Here is a 23,122-nt window from a genome sequence, read left to right on the forward strand (position 1 = left end):
TAAAGGTGCTCTGACCCCTCTTGGTCTAAGTGGGCCCAGCTGCTCCCCCCAACCCTCCTGCCCGTTCCAAGCAGGAACACCTGTGCGTTCCCCACCCATCTCTGCCTTGGTACAGGCCAAGGAGGCCCCAACCCTCTAGAGCAGTGGTCTCTGAACTGTTTTGTTCACGCACCCCTATCATTAAAAAATTTTTGAGCACGCACCCACAATATATGTATATTAATATAAACAGAAGTTCTAATATCTTCTTCCCGCACCCCAATGGATCGTCTGGCGCACCCCTGGAGTGCGTGCGGACCACTGCTCTAGAGAGTGGAAGGAGCCCGGGCAGCGCGGCAAGATTGGGGAACGTAGAGGCGGACCATCTGACGTCATCGTTCGAAGCGGGCTCTCGGGCACTCTAGAGGCAGGAGCTTGTTTGACTCTTACTGCCGCCCGTACTTCACGGAGCGCTTCGCCCGTGCGCATGCGCACGCGCACTGAGTGGGACGGTGGGTTGCTAGGCTGAGGGCGGCCCTTAGTTACCGAACCTGGCGGGGCCGGAGTATGGTGCTGACTCCGCAGGTACCGTCTGTCTGCGGCGCCGGGTTGGGGTCGCCCCCTTGCGTGGGCTCAGCGGGTCCCCGCCTCGGGTGCACGGAAGCGGGCTCTCTCCGGCGTGCCCGGCGCTGTAGTGGTGACAGCAGGGCCTGGTGTGCGGGGCCCAGGCCGGGACTGCTCGGGGGCCTCCGGGCTGCCCCGCACCCCCCGGCTCCCGACGTGCTGCCCAGGCCGTGCCGGGCCTAGGGCAGATTCTAGGCGGCCCCGTGACCCCTGGACGCCCGCGCGGGTCGTGGTGGGAGCAGTAGGGGCGACTCGCACCGGCGCCGCTGTGCGGGCCCTCGGGGATGCTGGTCTGCCGCGCTTTGAGAAACCTGCGCTGTAGCCTGGCACTTCTCTGACATTGCAGGGTCTCTAGAAACGGCCTCTGCACAAACCTCTCCTCATTGTCTAGGGCACCTGCTGACAAGCCACCTTCATCCTTTCTAGGTGCTCTTTGCCTCCTGCCCTGAGATGCCATTGAATGGGGGTATGTGAATAACAATAAGTTTGCACATGTAGTTTACGAGCATGGCTGAGAGGATCCCTCTAGTTCGGCCCATTGACACTCTACAGCCTAATTTAGAGCAGCACTGTCTCAATCATTCATTAGATTTCAGTCATGGAAAAATACAAAGGAATAGCATTAGACTGAAAGCCTATGATCTTTTGTGATTTTTTTTTTTTTTTTAATACAGAATACTGGTGAATCTAATTACATTTTTAATTACGGCTGTTGAAGAAATAAAATGGGAAGTCTTGTATATTTGTATACTTCCTGGGGTGTTTGCCTGGCTGGCTGTTGTGTGATGATTTTATGGGTTTGTCTACAGAATGTTATAGTAAACTTTTAACAACAACAGAAAATCCTAGCCTAATTCTTTTAGTACAGGTATGCCATTCCTGAACTGACACATTGCACACCAACCTGCATGTGCCTGCATGTGTTCCTCATTCACTATCATGAAGAATCTGCTTGTTCTTTACACAAAGTTTGCCAGTATGAAATAGTATATTTTTGCTTTTGCTCTGTTTTTTGCATTCATTTTCAAGGTTACTATGGAGAGAGATCCTCGGAACATCATTGTGTTCAATGCATCCAAAAAAGAGATTTTTACTGTCAACAGTGGTTTTAAGTCTTTACAGAAAAGGCTTCGCAGTAATTGGAAGATACAGAGGTGAGGAATTGGCTTTGTTTTTCACTCCTTGTAGCTTCTAGGATGCATAAAGGTGAAACTGATATATGTAGTAAGTTACTTGTGAAGTAAGATCAGTGCAGTTGAGACCATTTTTATGATGACATTTGAGGTACTTCATAATATATTGATGTTTGTGGATATTCATAGCAAATCAGAAGAGTATTAACCTATAGCTCTGCTATGGGGTGGCTTTGAAGGTCTTTAATTGGACTTTCAGATACTGGGCTTTGTAAGTTTACGCAATCTCTGGGGCTACCCCGCTGTTGGTGTTTTGTTTTGTTTTGTTTTTTTAGAATGCTTATTTGCCTTCATATTGAATTAAGATTTGCTGTTACTATTCTTCAGTAAAAAAATATTAAGCTTAAAATTAGGGGTGCATTGGATTTTTTTGGGGGGCTGATACTGATAGCCGACTTTTAAGGAAGCATATTGGCCATTACCGATCTGATTTCTGGTAAGCAGCCTGGAAGCTTGAAGAGCAGTGTCCAGCTAGTAAGTCTGTTGTGGTGGAAGGGGGGAGGGAGTAGGGGGCAGATCGAGGCCCCTGCAGTGAGGGAAGGAGTTGGGCTGGGGCAGGTACTGCACAGCTGGGGTGGGGCATGGGATGGAGCTGCAGCTTGTCTGAGAGGTGTGGGGAGAGGGGCTGGCTCCTGTTGCTGCATGCATCCTGGGAGGGCATGGCTGGTTTGTGCCCCCAGATCTGCATGTGGGGCCAGGTGGGCTACCGCTGGGGTGGGGCTGTGCTGGGCTCTTCCTGGCAGGGGACTGGGCTGGGACTGGCAGCGGTGGGAGGGAGTTACAGGGGGGCTGCAGCTCCTCGCCGCCTACATGCTGCGCTGCAGCTGCGCGCATGCACAGGGCATTTATTGGCCAAATTATCGGTCATATCAGGCAAAGACTATTTTCAATACTGTCAGTTTTCCTTATATTGGACTGATCTGGTGATCTGGCACGTCTTTTTAAAATAAGAGTAAAAAAGCATAAATCAACTGAAGTGCTTCTTTGCTAGGCTTTTAAAATAAACTGCAGTTAATGACTCGTTCATGAACTATGTATAATATTACTATGTAACATGTTTTAATTAATCTATTTATAGTTTAAAAGATGAGATCACTTCTGAGAAGCTGATGGGGGTAAAATTGTGGATTACAGCAGGGCCCAGAGAGAAATTCACTGCAGCTGAGGTGAGAAACATGTAGAAAGGACAAAAGTGATTTGCATACTAGTTATTTTTCTAGTTATTTTTTGCCTAGAAAGAAACTTGAGAAGATGATATACAACATTATATGATAGCACTGTAGTTTGGAAAGCTTGTTTTACATGCGTTTAGATTTGAATGCCCTTTTGCAGGATCAAGCTGATTTCAGATAATTAAAACCTTGCTCATTTCTTTATAGTCTTTTTGAGTACTGTTTTTAGCTGTCTGATTGTATTCCTGTGTTCCCATCTATTGTTTAGTTTGGGGTTCTGAAGAAATTCCTGGAAGAGGGTGGGGATATCCTGGTGATGCTGGGAGAAGGTGGTGAATCCCGATATGACACCAATATTAACTTCTTGCTAGAAGAGTATGGGATCATGGTCAATAATGGTAACTGAGTTTATTCCAGTCTTTTTTTACCCCTTGTTGGCAAAACCTTTGGAATATTTCTACTATCCGTAGATAGTTTCCTATAAAAAGAAATAGTTAAGTGTAATATTTGAACATGTTTTAGGTTTTGAAATCCATATTTTTATTGTAATGCAGAATGAAACTGCAGCCTGGACAAAGACTTTTTGTATATGGAATAATTTTATAATCCCCAACACAATTCCGTCTATTTAGCACATCAGGTAGTTGAAAAGTAATTATTGACAAATGTTAATGCCAGCATAAATGGATTTTCACAGTCGCAAGCTACTTAGTGTATTATTAGAATTTCACTTGTAATTCATGGTAGATGATGGGACATGTTGTTATAAGTATTTATATCTTGTTGGGGAAAAAAAGATTCTTTGAGAGCTGAATTAATACTTATTTTCAATCCAATGGTGATTTTTTTTTTTTCTCTTTTTGAGCTAATGAGTAAAATTTTATCTGATGGTTCTTGAGATATCAGAAACAGTGTATTCTCACCAAATAAGGCATTTTTCATTTTTTTTAATGACGGGTCAATGTTGGGTGTTCTAGTTCACATTCTTACATCAGAGTGGTGATAAGTTCAACATACATTAGGTAACTTCTAAGGCATGTAAAGAGAGCTTGAACCTGTAAGACTAGGTTATGATTTTAAACTGGTGATCCTGTTTGCACTTGCAGGAAATTGCAGGTTCAGAGAAGGCATGTACACATATGATTGTAGATATCTACAGATTTTCATTTGAGCCTGTAGATGAGTGTTTCCAAAATTATTTGAAGGTCCAAATCTTCAGGCCCAAAAAGAAGCACCAGGTTAAGGCTGTTTTAATTTATGCTTGGAACCAAACCAGCCCCAGGATTAAAATGGCATTAAAAATAAATACTATAAGTATCAACACGTGAACTTGTGTCTCAGTCTGCCTCATGTTCTAAGCACTAAATGTGTTTCCTCCATGGAAAGGAGGAGATTACATTTTAAAGATTAAAAAAAAAAAAAAAGATGTAATGCTTTTTCCTTTCTTCCAGATGCTGTAGTGAGAAATGTATATTACAAGTACTTCCACCCTAAAGAAGCCCTGGTTTCTAATGGAGTTTTGAATAGGTAATTGTTCTGAGGATCACACAATAATAGGGTTGGATGGGATCTTGAGGTACATTTGGTTTAACCCCCTGCCTGAATACAGGAAAACTATTTCTAAATCACCTGTGATGAATCAATGCTTGAGATGCCATGGCTCTCTTGGGCAATTTGTTCCATTGCTTCACTGTTCTTACAGGATGTAAACTTGTAAATAGTGCTGCTGTAAATCTGTGGCATTTTCATTGGTCTTTCGTTGGTTGCCATCTCAGGGAAATCAGCAGAGCTGCAGGGAAAGCAGTACCTGGGATAATAGATGAAGATAGCAGTGGAAATGACTCTCAGTAAGTATCTTTCCCACATCAGCCTCTTCAGAGGAAAGATTGAGTGTGAGCCTGAAGTGTTATATTACTGGCACAGTAAGCAAAGTGGCAGTGGTTTGTGAGATACAAGATTCATGTTTGAGTGTCGGCTTCTTGTTCCTCAAGCTTCGTGACTAAAAGGAAGGATTTCTTCATCGGTATGTGCCAGCTCATCAAGAAGAAACAGGGATGTATTCTGAAGGGAGACCTAACTGTTCCTCCTATCCAGTGCTGTATTGGGCATAGGACATAAAAGATAACCAAAATCGTACACAGCTACTTACTAAGAATTTCAGCCTGAAAAAATTGGAGGCCAACATCTTGTCATGATCACCAAGATTTTAAATAATGTGCTTTTGTGAACATACAGCATACCTGAAACACAACTGCAAGTTAGAGTTTGTATAGACTGATCTGGCTTTGTACATGTTTCCAAAGCATGCATTCAAAATCTTAGCCTCAGCCTGTTTAATACTGAAGACATTACAGTAAAATCTCTGTTATCTGGTGTCTCTGGACTAAGCGGATTGCTGGTTATGTAAAAATTCCAAAACACAGAGCGGAGGGGAAAGGGGGTGGCAGCTGCATAGGGAGGGGTGTGCGATGGTGGCCTCCCATGGAGCAGTGGCAGTGCAGGGTGGTGGGTGGCAGCGGCAGCTGCATGTGGGGGTGGTGGGAGGGGAGGGAGGCAGTGGCTGCATGTGGAGGCGCCAGCACAGTGTGGCGGGTGGCAGTGGCTACTGCCGCCCGCAACCTTTTCCCTGCCCCTGCTCTGCATCTGGCCAGCCGGAAATTCCAGTTAATAGAATTTCTGGTTAGTTAAATGCTGAATAGCAGAGATTTTACTGCAGTAAAATTCTTAATTTTTTTTGCAGAGCTCTCACTTTTGTGTATCCATTTGGTGCCACTCTGAATGTGATGAAACCGGCAGTGGCTGTTCTGTCCACGGGGTCTGTATGCTTTCCACTAAATAGACCCATTCTGGCTTTTTACCAGCATAAGGTACAGTGTTGGATGAAATAAATGAGTCATTCTTCAGTAAAGTAATTCTGATACTTCTTAACAATCTAATTTTTATTCGACATCTTATTTACCTAGAGACTCCTCCCCAAATGTTCACAAAGAATGCAGACACAGTGTGAAGTATGAAGTAATTTACCTTGGATAGTATTCTGTAGTGATTTACTTAGCAATTGGGCGTGGACACCCCACTAGATCTCCTAAGTTGGGTGCCTGCAGTAGACAGTGCTATGGTGTTACAGTGCTGCTTTATGAGTCATCTGGCACTGTAGGAAGTGTGCTAGTTTGCACTGAGCAAAGTGCATTCCTTTTAAAATTGATTTGATAACCAGACATAATAGTACAATGGTGTATAGTAATTCTCACTTTGAGACATAACTTGCCCAGGATTGGAGTATCTTGTACTAAGGCTGTGCATTATATGTCTGCTTCATTTTCACTACAGAGTAAAGTCAAGTTTACTCTATAGTAAATGTGTAGCATGTTCATATCCAAAATTATGCACATGTTGTATAGAACAGGCCCCATCACTTAGGCAATATAAGTATATAAAGATTATATGATTACAGAGTTGCTACCCATCTAAGGTTGAGTGAAACTGAGACAGCATTTTCCAAATGACAGTCCACAGCTGTCACAGCAAGCAAAATCATAATAATTTTCTTACCTATTATCTCCTGACATGCATGCATGGAGCAAAAGAATGCACTTGTGATAATCTTCACAGGTAACAGACATACACACGTGCAATATGTTAATCAACTCACATAAAGGTATCTGAACTTCGCTGGGTACAGCGTTGTTTCAACACTGCTATTGGTTAGCTGTGCTCTGATCTGTTTTCCTATACCAGTTTGGGGAGAAGTTTCCAACCTGATAAGTAAAATAATCAAGCTGTGCTATAGATTAAAACTTAAAGAATTTATCTTTACATCTGTCCTGTTTGTCATATGTTTTAATAATTGAAATCTAACAGAATTGCAACATGGAAGAAAATCTCAGATTGTAGTGGCCAGAGAAACCAAACTGAAAGAATGAATTTAAATACAGTGGTTGCTAGCCTGTTCCTGTTACACTCATCACTTATGTCCCATTAACTTTGTATTTTAAAGGCTTTATATTTAAAAAAAAATGAAAATAATCTCTAATTATCCCTGAATATGTAAGTGCCTTAGTACTTGATTTAGTGAAAACTTAGTTTTTATATGAAAAGTTGCTAATCTGATGCTCTCTTAAACTGATTTAGGTTTTTTTAGTTACATGTGTAGACCAAAATTGTATGCAGATGCATGTAATTCGTTATTTGTGTATGTGATCTGATTTCAGTGCATGAGTGAGACAGGAAAGGCACAAACTGCCCAAGCTTTATAAACATTGTCTGCTTTTCCTAAAATGGGGAAACTTCTTTGCATCAGAGAGAGTTCAAGTCATTCTGTTCTTGCTACAATAAAATACCATGAATACCTGATGTGGAGAATCAACCTTTAATTGGGCCTCTCTTGCTTTCATGTAGCTGGAGGAAATTATAGGTAAAATGCTAGAAGGTGAAGATAATGGTAGAATTTCTGTTAGGGCAGAGAAAAGGATTAGAAAGAAAATACATAATATGTTTGAGAGAAATGAGATAGGATAAAGAATGGCAGTAGGTAAACTTAGCTGGGAAAGAAACAGTAGAGGAAGAGGATGCTATCCTGCTGCAGTGCTGTGCAGTAAAAAGCTACTTTTTTTGTTTTTAGCTTACTGGGGTCTCATACTAAGCTGTAGCTGTAAATAGGAAGTAGAACTTTTCCATTTGTATGAGAAGTAGACTAGGGGTGCACTAATAAAGGGTTTTTTGGGCTGATACGGATGTCTAATTATTAATGAGCCATATCAGCTGATACCGATCGATTGTTGATATGCAGCCTGGCAGCTTGCAGAGCAGCATCTGGCTGGTAAGTCCATTGGGGGAAGGTGTGGGAGGGGGCAGATTAAGGCCCCCGTGGTGAGGGGGAGGGAGTAGGGCTGAGGCATGGGCAAGTTCTGCACAGCTGAGGTGGGGCTGGGACACAGCCGTGAGCAGCTCGTCTGGGGAATGTGCAGGGGCAGTTCCTACTGCTTGGCACACTTCTGGGGGAGCTGTGGGCAGTGCGTGTCCCCTGGCTTTGTGTGTGGGCAAGAGCAGGCTGCCTCTGCAGGCTGGGGCCGGGGTTAGTGCCAGTCTCTTCCTGACCGAGGTGTGGGGGGTGGGGAGGATTGAGCCAGTCTGCACTTGAGGCCGGCAGCAGTGCTGGGAAGGGAGGGATACAGCAAATTTTTGGGGTGGCTACAACCTCCCCACAACCTGTCTGTAGCCCCCACTCCCAGCACTGCCACTGCCCACCCTGAGCCTGGCCTCAGCCAGCAGTGGCAGTCTGACCTCACCCTGTGCACAGATTCAGCGAGGGCACATGCCCCACATGGTTCCCTGGGGGTGTACCGAGCGGTAGGAGCTGCCTCCCCCTTTGGACGACCTGCCTGCAGGTCAGTCCTGCACACTGCCCTAGCTGTGAAGCACCTGCCCCAGCCTCATACCCTCCCTCACTGAGGGGGCCTCAATCTGCCCCCCACACCCATGTTCCCCAACAGACTTACCAGCTGGATGCTGCTGTCCAAGCTGCCAGGCTGGCTGTATGCATGCTGCAGCTGCATGTGTGCACGTGGCATTTATTGGAGACATTAGCCACCTCAGCCAAAAAAAGCTGATTGTCGATAATCTCAATTTTCCTTTTATTGGTGCCGATATGATATGGACCAATGTATCGGTGCACCTCTAAATTAGACCATTATGCTTATTCATTATTCAGTCTAAGAATGCTGGAACCCTATCTGAAACCCCTCTAAGATCTTTGCAACCACAGTTGTATGCTTGTATCATTTCCTGTGAATTTAAGATTTGGTGCCAGCAAATAATGCTATTTCTCATGTGTGTCTGTGGGGGAGAGAGGTGGGGAATCTTTTTGTAGGGAATAATGTAGTTATTTCTTCATCTGACATTTTAAATTCAGCTAGTTAAATAGGTTTGGTTGTATCTTTTGAAACTCTTTTTATGAAAAGCAAAAATTACTTTCGTTAACTAGCTTGGGGCTATAAAAATGATGCTGCATCACTCACAGGTTCAGACTGTGAAATGCTTAAGAAAGAGCTTAAAGAAATTAGTTCTTTTACTTTAGAATCACTTAAGAGTCTTTCTTACCATATTGAAGACAATGTCATCTCTCTCTCTCCCTCCCTCCCTAAGAAAGGGGCCAAAATTGCAATGAGATGCATACAGTTCACTTCTAGTTGATGCAGTCTTATCTGTTGCTCTGATTTGTGGGTGGTCTGCCAAGTCTTTAGTTTTTATTACTGAAGATGAGTACTACTTTTAATTAGAAAGAATAAATTAGTTAAAGGAATATATTTATTTTATATTAATGCTGCACATGTAAGAGTATGTCTTCCTTAGATTTTCCTTTAATTAAATATCTGAATAATTTAGACTAGAGTAACAATTCCCTCAAGAAATTGTTCTGGAAAATTTTTTTGATGTATTAATTTTGTTAACAGAACCGAGGTGGAAAACTGGCAGTTTTGGGATCTTGGCACATGTTCAGTGATCAGTATTTGGATAAAGAAGAGAACAGCAAGATCATGGTAAATGTTTAAAAATATACTTTAATGACTTACAGGTATTTTATAGCATTAACAAGAACAGTCAAGAGTTGCAGTTTGTTTCCAGAGACTGAATACTAGCACTGCTATAAAATAATTAAGAGATGGAGATGCATATATGATAGAAATTTCTACAGGTAAAAATAGCAAGTTAGGTGCCTCAAAAATGTATTCTTTGTCTGGCAGAACTCTGGAAAACTTTAGTAACCTTTGCCCTCTGAATTTTTTCCTCTTTTTTTTTTTTTTTAATATGCAGTATTTTTAGGGTAATTACTTAGCTAGAAACTACTTACAGTTAAAATGTGGCATCATGATCAGTAATGCTTTCCACTTTATAGCTGCTTTCACTTAAGAATTGTAAAATGTTTTTACAAAAGTACATGTATATCTTCATCTGTAAAAAGGGGGGTGTTGATTTAAGTGAGTTGGGGTTCACAGAAGTTGAATGACATGTCTGTGTTCATGTGAAAAAGGATATTTGAATACTTGGTCTTCTTACTACCATTCCCATGTTTTAAGTAGTGGACATATCATTTTACCTGATGTATAAAGTAAAGGGTAGTTCAGATGTTCTTTCATCTGTATGTGTTTTGATATAGGGCTATTTGTGCCTTCCTGTCTTTTTGAACATGCTTATAGTTAAAGGAATAATTCTGACTGGCTGATGAAGTTCTAGACCATTTGAAAACTGTTTGCATCGCTGTTCAAACTTGTTGAGGATGTAATTGCAAATCAGCCTTTCCTAAATAAGTGCAACTTTGTATGTAGTTCCTGGACTTGCAGTCGCTTACATCAGTAGCTTTTCCTCAGGGTCCTTTTCCAGTACTGTAGCTTATAGTATATACTATGCAAGAATTCTTTATAAAAGTACAAGTCAAAAATCGTTTGCCAGTTATCAGAACCATCTTTAAAAGCATTTATGGATTTCTGGAAATTTTCATTTTTCAGGTGAATTAAATTGTCTTTGTTCTCATGCCTTGCACGATATCTGTAGAATACTGCAAATTTTGTATATCTGCAGTATGCAGTATGCAAGCCTTGATATGTTTCTATAAGTAAACGTGATCTGTGTTCCTATTACCTATTTTGTTCTGAGATAATTCACTGTTATGTTAGAGTTCTTTCATATTTACTCCGTCTCTTCTAGTATGTTTCATCAGTCAGATTTGGTAAGGAATGTAATTGTTTAACATTATAGTAAATTATTCAGATACTCCAGAAACCCTGCTCTCTGTTTCCTCAGGATGTACTTTTCCAGTGGCTTACAACATCAGACCTCCATTTAAACCAGATCGATGCAGAGGACCCAGAGGTAAGAGAGATGTGGTTTAGTAAATTATCTTTTAATCCAGCAGGGTTAGTTTAACTGAAGGATCTGCCTGGTACACCATAACTAAAGACTATATCAATGTTATTACTTACCTTGGTTTTCAAGATTGTTGGGGGAGGGGGTATGTGTGGCATAAAAATTTAATAGATTAGGATTCATTATTATTTGGACTGTGATTTAGTATAAAACTTCAACCATGGAGGTGCATGTTTTCAATTTGCCTCATGCCGGATATATTAGTTTAGTTTAAATATTTTTGAAAATTGGACTGCTCCAATGTGAAACTTGGGCATCTGAGCTTAGACTTAGCTTCTAAAGTGTTGAAGATCTTTGTGAGCCCATCAATCCAGAGGGATAACTTGGTTAAGGTATGCTAGTTTGTGCCAGCAGTGGCATACAAAGGAGTAATGTGACTAGCATCTCATCCAATCACCTTTTGATTTTTCCCAGTCCATATAACCATGATGATCCCAGTTACAATTTGGTCAGCTGGGGGTAGCTTTTGGTGCAAGGCTGGAGTAGGACTTGAACTCTTGTCTATAGCAGGGTGCCTTAACTGCTCTTTTGCTGTACCCTTTACTTCAGGAGTAAGCCTGGAACAAATAGCACATGTCTGTAGCTAAGCAGAGATTAGCCAATTAACAGGTTTGTGGAATATTTCTTAAACAAAAAAAAAAGATGTATACAAATGTTTCTTCTATCTTTATTTAAAAATACCCTGCATGCAGAAGGGAAGAGAGAAGTGTTGTGTAAACAGCACATGCAATTTATTCTTGAAACCTTCATTTAACAAGCTTGCAAACCTTTGAACAGCAGTGATACTGGTATATGTGAAGCATCTGTTTGTTCTTGAAATACAGGAGGGTGGAACTGTGGTCTTTGTTCATTCAGAATAAGGAGTGAGCTGCCTTCACTCTGTCTTTTCAAGCGAGAGCCTGATGGAAATTCAAATACATCATCCTTGCAGCAGTGGGAGCAGGTTTAGTGTGACGAGCTTACACATCTGTCTTTGCATAAAGAAGTAAGGCTATTTGGAATAGCAAGGGCGCAGGACAGCTATTACTGCAAAACTGAAATATATAAATTTAGCTGTAAAGTATTTGCTGATGCTGATCATTACAACAACTTTGCTTTAATGTATTTATTTTTGCCCCCTTTCTTTTTACAGAAATCAAACGGTTTTTACATAAAACAAGTACTTCATAACACTCCTAAAACCAAATCCAGGGTCTGTAGCATGATGAATAACACATGAGGAAATGTGCTAAAGCTAATTTTTTGTTTCTTCACTTAAATCGCATCAAGAAAGAATGAGGAAAAGAAAACTTCAGCTACATGAAAATCCCTTCACTTCTAACAATGTTATGGTGTTCAGATTTCAGACTATACAATGCTTCCGGATACAGCCACACTGTCTGAGCGACTGCGGGTATGTCTGCAAGAGGGAGAAGAGAATCCCCGAGACTTCACTACGCTCTTTGATATGTCTATTTATCAGCTGGATACAACTTCCCTTCCTAAAGTGATCAAGTCAGTAGCCATGAATTGTGGGGTTTTTTTGGTTTTCTTTTTGGGGTATGTTTAAGTCTTTGTTTAATAAGGAAAATGTGTTCATTTCCTTAATATAGTAAAATATTACTGTAGTGTGTTTTGCAGATGAATATACTGAACTCTTACCGTAGGACACTTGGGTGTAAACATACCACGGGTCAAAAAATATGACAGCCTGATTTTGTCTTATTGCAGTGATTCTCAACATTTCCAGACACAAGCCACCCTTTAGTAGGCTTCAGGTGCCCCCAAGAAAATGCCAGCTCTTAGTTTTCATGCATTTTTTACTACAGAAAAGTTTTAGAGAAATTCTTCTCTTTCAGAGAACTCAGAAATATAACAACAGGTCAGAATGTTTTTAACAATGAATTCCTGTTTGAAATCTCTGGGTTTATCTTGTGAATCACATTTGTACACCTAACAGTGCTAACATTGCATGGCATCCTTGAGGATCTTAAGGGACCCCAGGGTACTGTGGCACTGTAGTTGAGAATCACTGCCTTATTGAATGCTTGCCTGTTTTCTAGAAGCTTTATAGTTGTCATAGAGATTAAAGTTATGTGTAGTCATTATGGATCCTGTGACATTTCTTTGCACAAACAGGGTGTTTAGCTTGGCATTCTGCACAAATTTCAAGTTCCCAGGTTGCAGGTAACATAGGCAGGTGCTAAGCATTCATTCTATTTCTCTTTTCCTACTTTGAGACTTTATCTTTTTCTGTGTTGTAGATCTTATGAACAGCTAAATGTAAAGCATGAACCTCTTCAGCTCATTCAGCCTCAGTTTGAGACTCCGCTACCTGCGCTTCAGCCAGCTGTGAGTAATCTTACATGCGACTGACACCCAAGATTATCCTCCTGCTTGTGGCTTAACTTGATCATCTCCATAGCTCCTTACTTTAAAGAAACTAGAGCATTAAGCTCTTGAGAACCTTGGTACACCCCAGAGCCTACATTTTAAGAAGTAGACCTCTCTTTGGGCTTGTGAACTAGCCTTTAGTCTAGTCTTGTGATTTGAGAACCACTTCCAAGGTGCATACAGGGATTAAACAAAAAGCTGCCAGCAGAACTCATTACTTGATATTGTGCTTTGAATAATCCATACATCTAGAATTTTCTTACATCTCCTTGCTTCCTGTGTAGTCCTGTGACCAGCTTTCTCAGTGTGAAGAATGAAACATGTTATTTCATAATGCTTAGTATCTTATCTATTTCCCTAGAAATAGATTTTAGGTTTTAAGAAGTCAGTAAGGCTTCCATCCTACCCTCAGTGCTCCCACAGCCCAGCGGGGAATTATAAAATGAAGCAGCAAGAATTGTCCTTTTTACTCTATCCGTTTTTCTCTTAGTAGTGTCGGACCAAAGGAAGAACGTCTCTTCTTTTCTCTTTGACCCGTACAAAATTTCCAGTGTCGATGCATTCATCCATTTACATACACTTGACATACATCAACCTCCCTCTTCCATGATCTCTGCTTCCTTCGATCTTTCCATTTACGACCAGACTTTCAGTTTCCTCTTTCCTTATAACTTGTCCAAGAAACTCCAACTGTCTCTTTCTGATGTTAGTCAGCAGCTTCCTCCTCTTGTCTGCTCTTAACAAAATATCTTCATTTGAAATGTGACTTGAGAATCACATCTCACTTGCTTCAATTTTTTTTTCCGTACTTGGCGATATTGTCCACTGTTCTGATGCATACACGAGGACTGGTATAACAAGCAATCCAAAACTCTTAACTTCATCCCCATAGGCATTTTATTATTTGTCAATATCTTTTTCATTTTCAGAAGTGTGTCTTTTGCCATCCCTATTCTACATTTTTATTTCATATTATACCATCTTGATGTTATCTAGCTTCTCAAGTAGTTACATTTATTGACCTGCCTTTTATCTGTTCCTTTTTCACTTTAATGTTGCATACAGAAATGATTTTCTTCTTTGTAATTACCATACATTTTGTTTTTCTACAGTTGATACTTAAACCCTTCTTCTCACTTTCACTGACAACTGTATCTAACATTCCTTGAAGCTTCTCTTCTGAATCAGCTGTTAAGACTGTCATCAGCATAATACAAGTTGTTCAAATTCTGTCTGCCAGCGATCAGCCCTGGTAAATTTTCAGTGTCCCTTGGTATTTTCTCACTATACAAGTTGACCAAGTCAGGTGAAGAAACAGTCTTGCCTCACACCTCTCTTGATTTGGATGAAATCACTTAGTTCATTTTGTATCTTCACTGCTGCAGTTTGGTCCCAGTAGAGGTTTCTTAAAATTCTCAAGACTTTATCATCAATATCCAGTTCTTCCAGCATATTCATTAACTCCTCATGCTTAACTCTATCAAAAGCTTTGGTATAATCAATAAAACACAAAAATGGTCCCCATTTCTGTTGCCCTGTCTGAAAGCATTTGTACTATAAAGATAGCATTTCTTGTACCTTGACCTTCCATAAAACCACATTGAACTTTTGCAGTCTCTGGTCTTATTCTATTTCTGGCTGTCAACATCATCACCTTTTAATAGGATCTTTGTCACATGGCCCATTAAACTGATGGTTCGATGGAGTTCACATTCAGTGACTCTAGGTCTTTTGGGGAGTGCAATAAAGATCAATTTACTGAGGTCCTTGGGTATTTCTCCGCTTTCATAAATCTTGCTGATAACAGTTGTTAACTTTTCTATACCAGACTCTTCCAAACATCTTATTTGTTCTATCTCATCTCGTCTTGTAGCTTTATTAGTTTTTATTTGGGTCATACCTCTAACTGAAGAATTTTCAAACCGTCCATGTCCTTCTTAATAGATGGCTTTTGTTCTTGACTGTCATGGAATAACTGTTCAATATACTCTGTCCATTTTTTTCAGTACTTCTTCTCATTCCGTAATGACATTCTTGGCTTTTATACATCCCTTAGCAGTACATCCTCCTTTGTCTGTGATATCTTTGATATTCCTGTACATTGATGTAACATATTTATCCTTCTGTTTTTCTATCTCTCTACATTTTTCATTACACCATTTTTCCTTTTCTTCATTGCCCATTGATTGAATTCTTTTGTCCAGTTTCTTATACTCTTCCAAGGTTTTTGTCTTTCTTTCATAAATTCAAGGATTTCTTCAGTCATCCCTTTGTTTCTTTTGCCTTACTTTTGATGGAATAACCTCCTTGGCTGTTTCAACTAGTGCTTCTTTCCCAGTTTGACATATTTCCTTTATCTTCAAGTTCTTGAAAATGATTCTTGACTGCGTACCTTTCTTTAATTAGATCTGTTTCCATCAGAATTAAATAATAAAGTTTTTTGGTGCTTTTGGTTTCTTAAGTTTCCTCAACCTTATCCTGATGGCATAGGCAGCAGAAGGCTGGGGCTAATGGGGCTAGGCCCCAAATGCAGGGCAGTGGAAAAGGGCACTTGCGAGCTCTGGGTGGCTGCATGAGGAGTGGGGAGGGGCACGCGCTCAGCCAGGATTGCAGCCTGTTGTGTGGATCACTGCCCAGTATGGCAGGCATGTATCGGTCTCTTCTGTGAAGGGACAGGAGCTGGGATGGGGAGGGGACAGGTTGAGGCCCCCACATTGAGGGGAGGGAGTAGGGCAGGGACAGGAGCTGGGGTGAGTAGGGCCCTGGCTGGGCTGGGTTGTAGGATGATCAGAGCCCAGGCAGCTTGTTAGTGGTGTGGGGGGGCTCCTACTGCTGTGTGTACCCTGATGGAGGCCTGGAGGGCATGTCCCTCCCTGCTCTGTGCATGGGGCGTAGGCAGGCTGCTGCTGTGCGCTGGGCTCAGCGCCCCATTGCCTCTAGAGCCGCATGATGCCATGTGCATGCGGCCGCTGGGCTGTGCTGGGCCCCCCTTGCCTGCCTGGTAGCAGGATGCACAGGATGTCATGTGGCTCTCAAGGCAGTGGCAGTGGGGCACAGAGCCCAGTGTGCAGTGGCAACTTGCCTCCGCCTGGCATACAGATTGGGGGAGTATATGCACCCCAGACCTCTGCTGGGGTGTACACGGCAGCAGGAGCCTCCCTGTGCCCCTGGATGAGCTGCCTGGGCTCCAATTATCCCACGACTTGGCCCAGCTGGGGCCCCATTCACTCCTGCCCCTGCCTCTTCCCCACCATGGCCCTTCCTCCTCCCCTCGCCCCTTCTCCCACAGACTTATTTGCTGGTTATAAAGCCTTTGTGCACATCCTAGAACAGGATCTCGGAGCAGGATCATATGTTGCAAGCTGTAAAACTGCATCCGGACATTTCACTGGCATTGATTCAAGTTGTTGATTTCCTGAAATGCTTAATTGCAACTATTATTTGCAGGGTAGGGGGGTGCACATGCATGCACACACTACCCCCCAAAATAATTTTTTTCTCCCCCTGCCTGTGCTTGATGGTGCATACTACAGGTACACGATCAGTTCCACAGTCAGCCCCTGGGTAAGTTTTTTTCAGTTGTTGAACTACATTTCTGAATCTTCTGTTGATGGTGATGTAATCAATTTGGTTTCTAAGGTATCTCTAGGACCTTTACATGTATACCATTTTCTCCGGTGGTGTTCAAACCATGTGTTCATAATGACTTTATTGTTTGCAACACACCAATCAATCCATCTCTCTCCTCTTTCGTTTTTCTCTCCAAGTCCATGAGGTCCAACAATATTATCCACTTGCTCACAACCAACTTCTGCATTTAGCTCTCCCATCACTATTACCACTTTTTGAGGTTTGTATTGCTTTTTTGCTTTATCAAGATCTTCATAGAAGCCATCAGTGTCCTCTTCCCCACTTTCAGCTGTCAGTGCATAGACTTGTATGTTGAAAAGTTTAGCTGTTATTTTCATGAGCATCACTATCAGATATTGCCCAAAAACTATGCAGACATTTTGAGGTTTCTTCATCCAAAACTAATCCAGCTCCTCTTTCGTGCATCTGACTTTCTGAATGGATGATCTTTGCATCTTTTAAAGCAATAATTCCAGCCTCTTTCCAACATGTTTCTCACAGACCTAGAATATTGATCTTTAATCTCTTCGTTTCAGGCTTGACGTCCAATTTCCAATTTGATGTAGAGTTCTCACATTCCATGTTGCCACTTTGACTGCTCTTTTTTTGAATGCAGACAGTAGTATGTTGACGGGCTGGAGTCATCTGTCACACATGGGTGTCCTTAAACTTTTCTGTCAGGGACCCCCTTCATGCTGTTGTGTTATTTTTTTTTTCTTAATCCTTGAAAGACCATGGATTGTGCTTGGCAACATACTGTAGTAGGTCCTTGCTTTGGGTTGGAATCGTGAGCAAGTCTCCTTTATTGTCCCAGTTGCACCAGGCATCTGCCAGATGAGTTGATCCACCGTCCTGCACCCCCAACAGCTTCAATACTGGGGAATAGTGGCTAATAAGGCAGTGTGTCCAAGCACAGTTTTGAAGAGCGAGCTTGGCACAGAAGACCTTGGCTCCCAGTTGTTTCTTGGGGAAGTATAGGCTTTAGAAACCAAACCTCCATAGAACACTCAGTTATTTTTATGAAATACAAATGAAATTTTCCAAATGCATTCAGTTTCTTGTGGCGTTTTGACGTCTCCTTGACTTTCAAAAAACCTTTCCAAGCTAAAAGCTGTTTCCTAGTCACCTGTAGCATATAAGAAAAACCCTTTGCAGTAACCTACACTAAATCTTTTCTTTCAGGTTTTTCCGCCTGCTTTCAGAGAGTTGCCTCCTCCCAGTCTGGACCTGTTTGATTTAGATGAAACTTTTTCCTCTGAGAGAGTCCGTCTTGCGCAGATTACAAACAAGTGTAAGCCAGGCCAAGTTTTTAACTTTTTTGATGTATATATTTGTACAGCAGTCCTGTTATTTTGATACAGTAAGCACATGGAACTGAGCTATGGAACCCATTAATATTTCACCAAGGGTTAGAAGTGCTGTTTGCATATGGGGTCCATGGATTACACTCATCTTACATGCATGACCTAGTGCTATTAAGCTGTTAATCATCAACAGTGCAGGGCACCCCCTCTTTCTTTCTCTTCCAGTTGTTATCCAGGCACATGACCTTCAAAACTGCAGCAGCTAAGAGAGTGATTGTTTGGGCCAGGTAACTCATGGGGTCCTTGGTTCCCCTTACTAATTTATGGTGGAATTTACTTTAAAAAACTGTTGAGCAGCAAACTGTAGGAGTGACCTTTCATGATTATCTATATCTGAGCCTGCTGTTAACCTCAACTGACAGTTTTTATTTTAATAGGCCTCTTATCTTGCATCTGCTTCCCGCTTTACATTTCATGCATAAATCATTCTGCACAACTATGTAGCTGAATTATTTTGCATCTTGTTCCCATTTTAAAGTAGAAGTGGTTATAAAGCCTTTGTGCACACCTTAGAACAGGATCTTGGAGCAGGATCATATGTTGCAAGCTGTAAAACTGCATCCAGACATTTCACTGGCATTGATTCAAGTTGTTGATTTCCTGAAATGCTCAATTGCAACTATTGTCGAGCAGTGCAACTTCAGTCAACTGGTGCATATGTGTATGTGACCTATCTGCCTCTTCCTGTGGATCTTCATTAGGTACTGAAGATGACTTAGAGTTTTATGTCAGAAAGTGTGGTGACATCTTGGGTGTAACAAACAAGCTCCCAAAGGAGCAGCAAGGAGCAAAACATATCCTGGAGCATATATTCTTCCAAGTGGTGGAGTTCAAGAAGCTGAATCAGGTACACTTGTTTTAATAACTAAGCTACTAATGAATAGAGAGTGTAGTGTCAGCTGTGGTCCTTATTTTCATCTGTTAAGTGATCATGTTTGTCTTGGGCAAAAGGTACTGTGATATAGTGAAGATTTTGTCCCGCAGTGAGCAAGACGTGCACATGTGATCCTAACTACTAATAACAAGTAGTCTACAAAGAAGTCTGTTACACATCTCCTATTCATGTAGTGTCTCGTTTCAAAACCCAGCATTGTTCTGTTTGCTATTATTTACTTTGTACATCATCATTTACAGACATTTGTAATGCAGTGCCATGCAAAGCTACCCAGACTGGCTCTGAATGAGATAGCTAGCTTATTAGTTTGCTTGAAAAACAGGCTAAGTACTAGGGCTGTGCGAAGCTTTGGATGCTGATTTAATTTCAGAGGAAATTTGGCCTGATTTGGTGCCTCAGTCTCCGAATCTGCATTGAATCAGGAGACCCATTAATCTCTCTCTGAAATTCGACAATTTGGCCATAGACACAGCTTTATATGTTTTTTCTATATACCTCAAGGTCCCAGGCATGGCTCGTGAATGCTGAGATGGTGGGGCGGATGGAGCATCCCACGGGAGCATGGGGGAGTCCCTTGCACACTTGGTGGCAGACCCGGAAGTATTTCCAGTCCACTTCCAGGTCTGGTGCGGAGTGCATAGGGGTGTGGGCCCCCAATCTGCCTGCCAGATGAAGACAGGTGCTGGGCTCAGCCCACACCCAGCACCAGGAAGATTGGTGCTGCTGTTGGCCCCAGGTGGCAGCACCTGGCTCCTGTTAGCCAGCAGGCAGATTGGGGGTGCACACCCCCAAGAGGACTCTGGCACAGCCCCTGCAGCCCTCCCAGGGGTGCTAGCTGTCCCCTGATCTGCCTGCCGGCTGACAGGAACTGGGTGCTGCCTCCTTGGGCCAGCAGGGCCAGGGCAGATCAGCACGTGTGGGGACCTGCCATCCCAATCTTGGGATGGGGGAGGGTCCCCACAACAGCTGATCTGCCCTGGCCCCATACCAGAGCTGGCTCCAGGAGTGTGCAGAGCCCGGGGTAGCTCAGCTCGAGTGGGGACCCTCCTCTGCTCTGGAATTGGAGTGGCAGGCCCCCACACGAGCTGATTTGCGCTGGCCTCAGGTGGCAGCACCCCGCTCCTGTCAGCCAGCAGGTAGATTGGGGGTCTGGCACCCCTGGGAGGACTGTGGGGGCTGTGCTGGAGTCCTCCTGGGTATGTGTGCACCTGATCTGCCTGCTGGGTGACAGGAGTCAGGTGCTGCTGCCTGGGGCCAACACCAGCACTGATCTTTCTGGCGCTGTCATCTGGCAGGCAGATTGGGGGCTGCAGCCCTGGGAGGACTCTGCCACAGCCCCTGCAGCCCTCCTGGGGGTGTGGGCGAGCCCCCAATCTGCCTGCCAGAGGAGAGGAGCTGGGTGCTGCTGCCTGGGACCGGCACTGAAGCCAGTAAGCCTGCCTTCGAAACTTGAAACGTTTTGAGTTCCCTTGTTTCATTTCAAAGCTGTTTCAGAAGCTTTTGTTTCTTTTTTATTTCACTGTTTTGAGCTCGAAACGCATCGAAACAGCTTCAAAATGAAACACTGGGCAAAATTTCGCACAGCCTTAATACTGTGATATATTTTGTCATGCATCCCATCGTTAGAAATTTTTTTCAGACACCTGCTAAATAATGGCATGGCTGAGTTGCATTGTGTGTAGTTTTTCTAGTATCTGTAGTTTTCAGTTGTATGTTCCACAAACTAATTATTATTTGATTTGACACATGGAAATAGTTTTAATGTGCGTAGGTTGGGAAGACAGGATTTCCCCTACAATGGTTGGCTTTATGCAAGCCCCTTGTTTGTGGACCTGCAGTGGTTTTTAAAGGAATTAAGCACTCAAACCACTAGATATAGCACACAAATCATACAGGATGTTTCTGCCAAGTACTGGTTATTGATTGTGTTTTATGTGCAAGTAACAAATGAACCCTGAATGTGGTAATGCAGATTTCACACCAGAGTTGTTAGCAATTGAGAATACTGCATTTTTGATAATTGTGTGTATATCAAGTTCAGCACTTCTGAGACAGTTTCTCAGTTCTTTCAGTAAGGTGTAGTCCAAATCTACGTTTGTAAAGGTAAAATAAACCTTTAGGGCAGGGGTGTCAAATGTAAGGCTTATAGCCTGTACCTGAGGCCCACAGGGATGGTAGAGGTGGCAGAGGACAAGCGGGGGTGGGGCCTGCTGCCCAAATCCACGGTTGGGAGCTTCACTGGGAATGCATGTTTGGGATGGTGGTGTGGGGACCAGTAATAGCTCTGTTAACTCCTACTGCCACTGCTGGCCCTGCATCCCAATCCAACCTGCAAGCAGCCCTGTGGTTGGATCTGGTTTGGGGGACAGCGTGAGTTTGACGCCCCTGCTTTAGTGCATCCAACTCTTACCTTGTATTAAATGTTGTTTTAACTGTTTTCCTCCTCATTAAGGAACATGATATTGACACAAGTGAAGCTGGATTCCAGAGTGGTTACTGAAGTTGGCTTTTCCCATCAGTGAAAGAGGGAGATCTTAGCAAAAATATGTACCTGTGGTTTCCATTGTAAATTTACTGTTTCTATCTGTTGTGAACTCCTGTAAATATGTATAATGTCTAAAAATGATACTTTGTAATGTTAAATGAAAAATTGTCTTATAAATAGCACTTGCTTTCCAGAACCTTTTATAGAAAACAAACATTCCTTATTTAATCTTTTTTTCTACTCCTTTTTATTGAAGCTGTTATTTTTTAATCATTGAAATAGTCTTATGTTAAACAAAATCTTCTTTTAAGTCCTATTTCTGCCTCTTGTATTTATTTTCCTGTCTCTGATACTTACTTTTGGGGTCTGTTTGGATACAGGACCTTTATGTTGTTTACAAATGCTTGCATTCTTAATTGCATTGTAGAAAAGATCACATGCTTGTGCTTCTGTTGCACTTTTTGAGCTGGGGAGCAGCATATGTAGCCATAAATAGACCTGGAACCAGAACTCATACAATTCATATACAATATGCTAATCTACCACCCTGAGGCAGCCTCAAGTATTTGAACAAAAAAAATGAAAAAAAAAAAAGGTCCCTGGTATGTATTTATTTATGGATTTATTTGGTCCTTGGGCTATTCACCAACTAGTCATTGTGACAGTGAACTAGTGCATGAGCAATGAAAGGAAAGTGAAGTTGACTGGTTCATTAGAAATGCACAATTTTAGTGTGTGTAAAAAACCAAGAGCATGAATGTGGAAAAGGAATGAGATACTAAATATTCTTGTAATATGAACAACACACTTATGCCACTGTTTGTGTTGGGGTAAGGACATTCGTTTTTCTTAGCTATGTTTTTAACTTCACATTGCACTTGTTAGAATAATTGAGAATTGTACGCATCTGAGGCAGAAAGCCATCGCTGTAATTATGGAAGACTTGAAAGAAAAGAAATGTGGCCTCTTCTCTGGCACCAGCTCTCTGTCCAACTCTGCCATCCTTTTACCTTTGAAGTCGCTTCTAACAAACATTCCTCTTATCTTCTTGAAAAAACTTTCTTTCATTTTCTCCAAAACACGTTAAAATGCAGGGGTGCTAAAACAGCAGTGACATTGCATTTCTAGGGTGAAGGGATCTATTCTTTCTTCCCCAAGCATCTAGCATATTGATGGCATGCAGATGCGTGTTACACACCGCTGGGAAGAAGTGTATGCAACTTCATTGATTCCAAAGATCTGTACTTGCTTATGTCATTTGGAGTATAGCTCTTAGATTTTTTTTTCTTTTTTTATAAACAGTAAAACCATCTAAAAGTTCTACAGTTGTATTAAGACACATACAATCTAATGTCCTAACTCTGTTGCACTGGCAGTAGTGAAAACATAAATAGAAAAAGCTGATCTGCCCAAAAGTTATCATCTGGCTGCTATGGCTTTTATTTAAAATTACTCCTCTCATTCTGGGTCTGCCCCTCCCTCAA

At 42.1% G+C, this 23,122-nt stretch overlaps 1 protein-coding gene across 4 annotated transcripts; it reads left to right on the forward strand.

Moving 5' to 3' along the window:
• Nucleotides 1-449: 449 nt before the first annotated feature.
• IFT52 (intraflagellar transport 52) lies at nt 450-22,883 on the forward strand. Of its 4 annotated transcripts, none has more exons than XM_090064357.1 (15): nt 450-564; nt 1,030-1,069; nt 1,633-1,757; nt 2,875-2,962; nt 3,237-3,366; nt 4,420-4,495; nt 4,744-4,815; nt 5,709-5,835; nt 9,421-9,507; nt 10,769-10,837; nt 12,231-12,385; nt 13,135-13,222; nt 18,077-18,185; nt 18,960-19,105; nt 21,606-22,874. In XM_090064357.1, exons 2-15 carry the CDS (start codon nt 1,064-1,066, stop codon nt 21,651-21,653), a joined length of 1,326 nt encoding a protein of 441 aa, XP_089920483.1. In that variant the 5' UTR covers nt 450-564; nt 1,030-1,063; the 3' UTR covers nt 21,654-22,874. The 4 variants fall into 4 exon arrangements, with proteins under 4 accessions (XP_089920483.1, XP_089920482.1, XP_089920484.1 ...); XM_090064358.1 differs by having other exon boundaries at nt 470-564; nt 950-1,069; nt 21,606-22,877; XM_090064359.1 differs by having other exon boundaries at nt 475-564; nt 995-1,069; nt 21,606-22,877.
• Nucleotides 22,884-23,122: the final 239 nt, after the last annotated feature.

The sequence above is a fragment of the Crocodylus siamensis genome, chromosome 10, assembly GCF_052110815.1.
Source record: "Crocodylus siamensis isolate JL-2025a chromosome 10, ASM5211081v1, whole genome shotgun sequence".
Lineage (NCBI taxonomy): Eukaryota > Metazoa > Chordata > Crocodylia > Crocodylidae > Crocodylus > Crocodylus siamensis.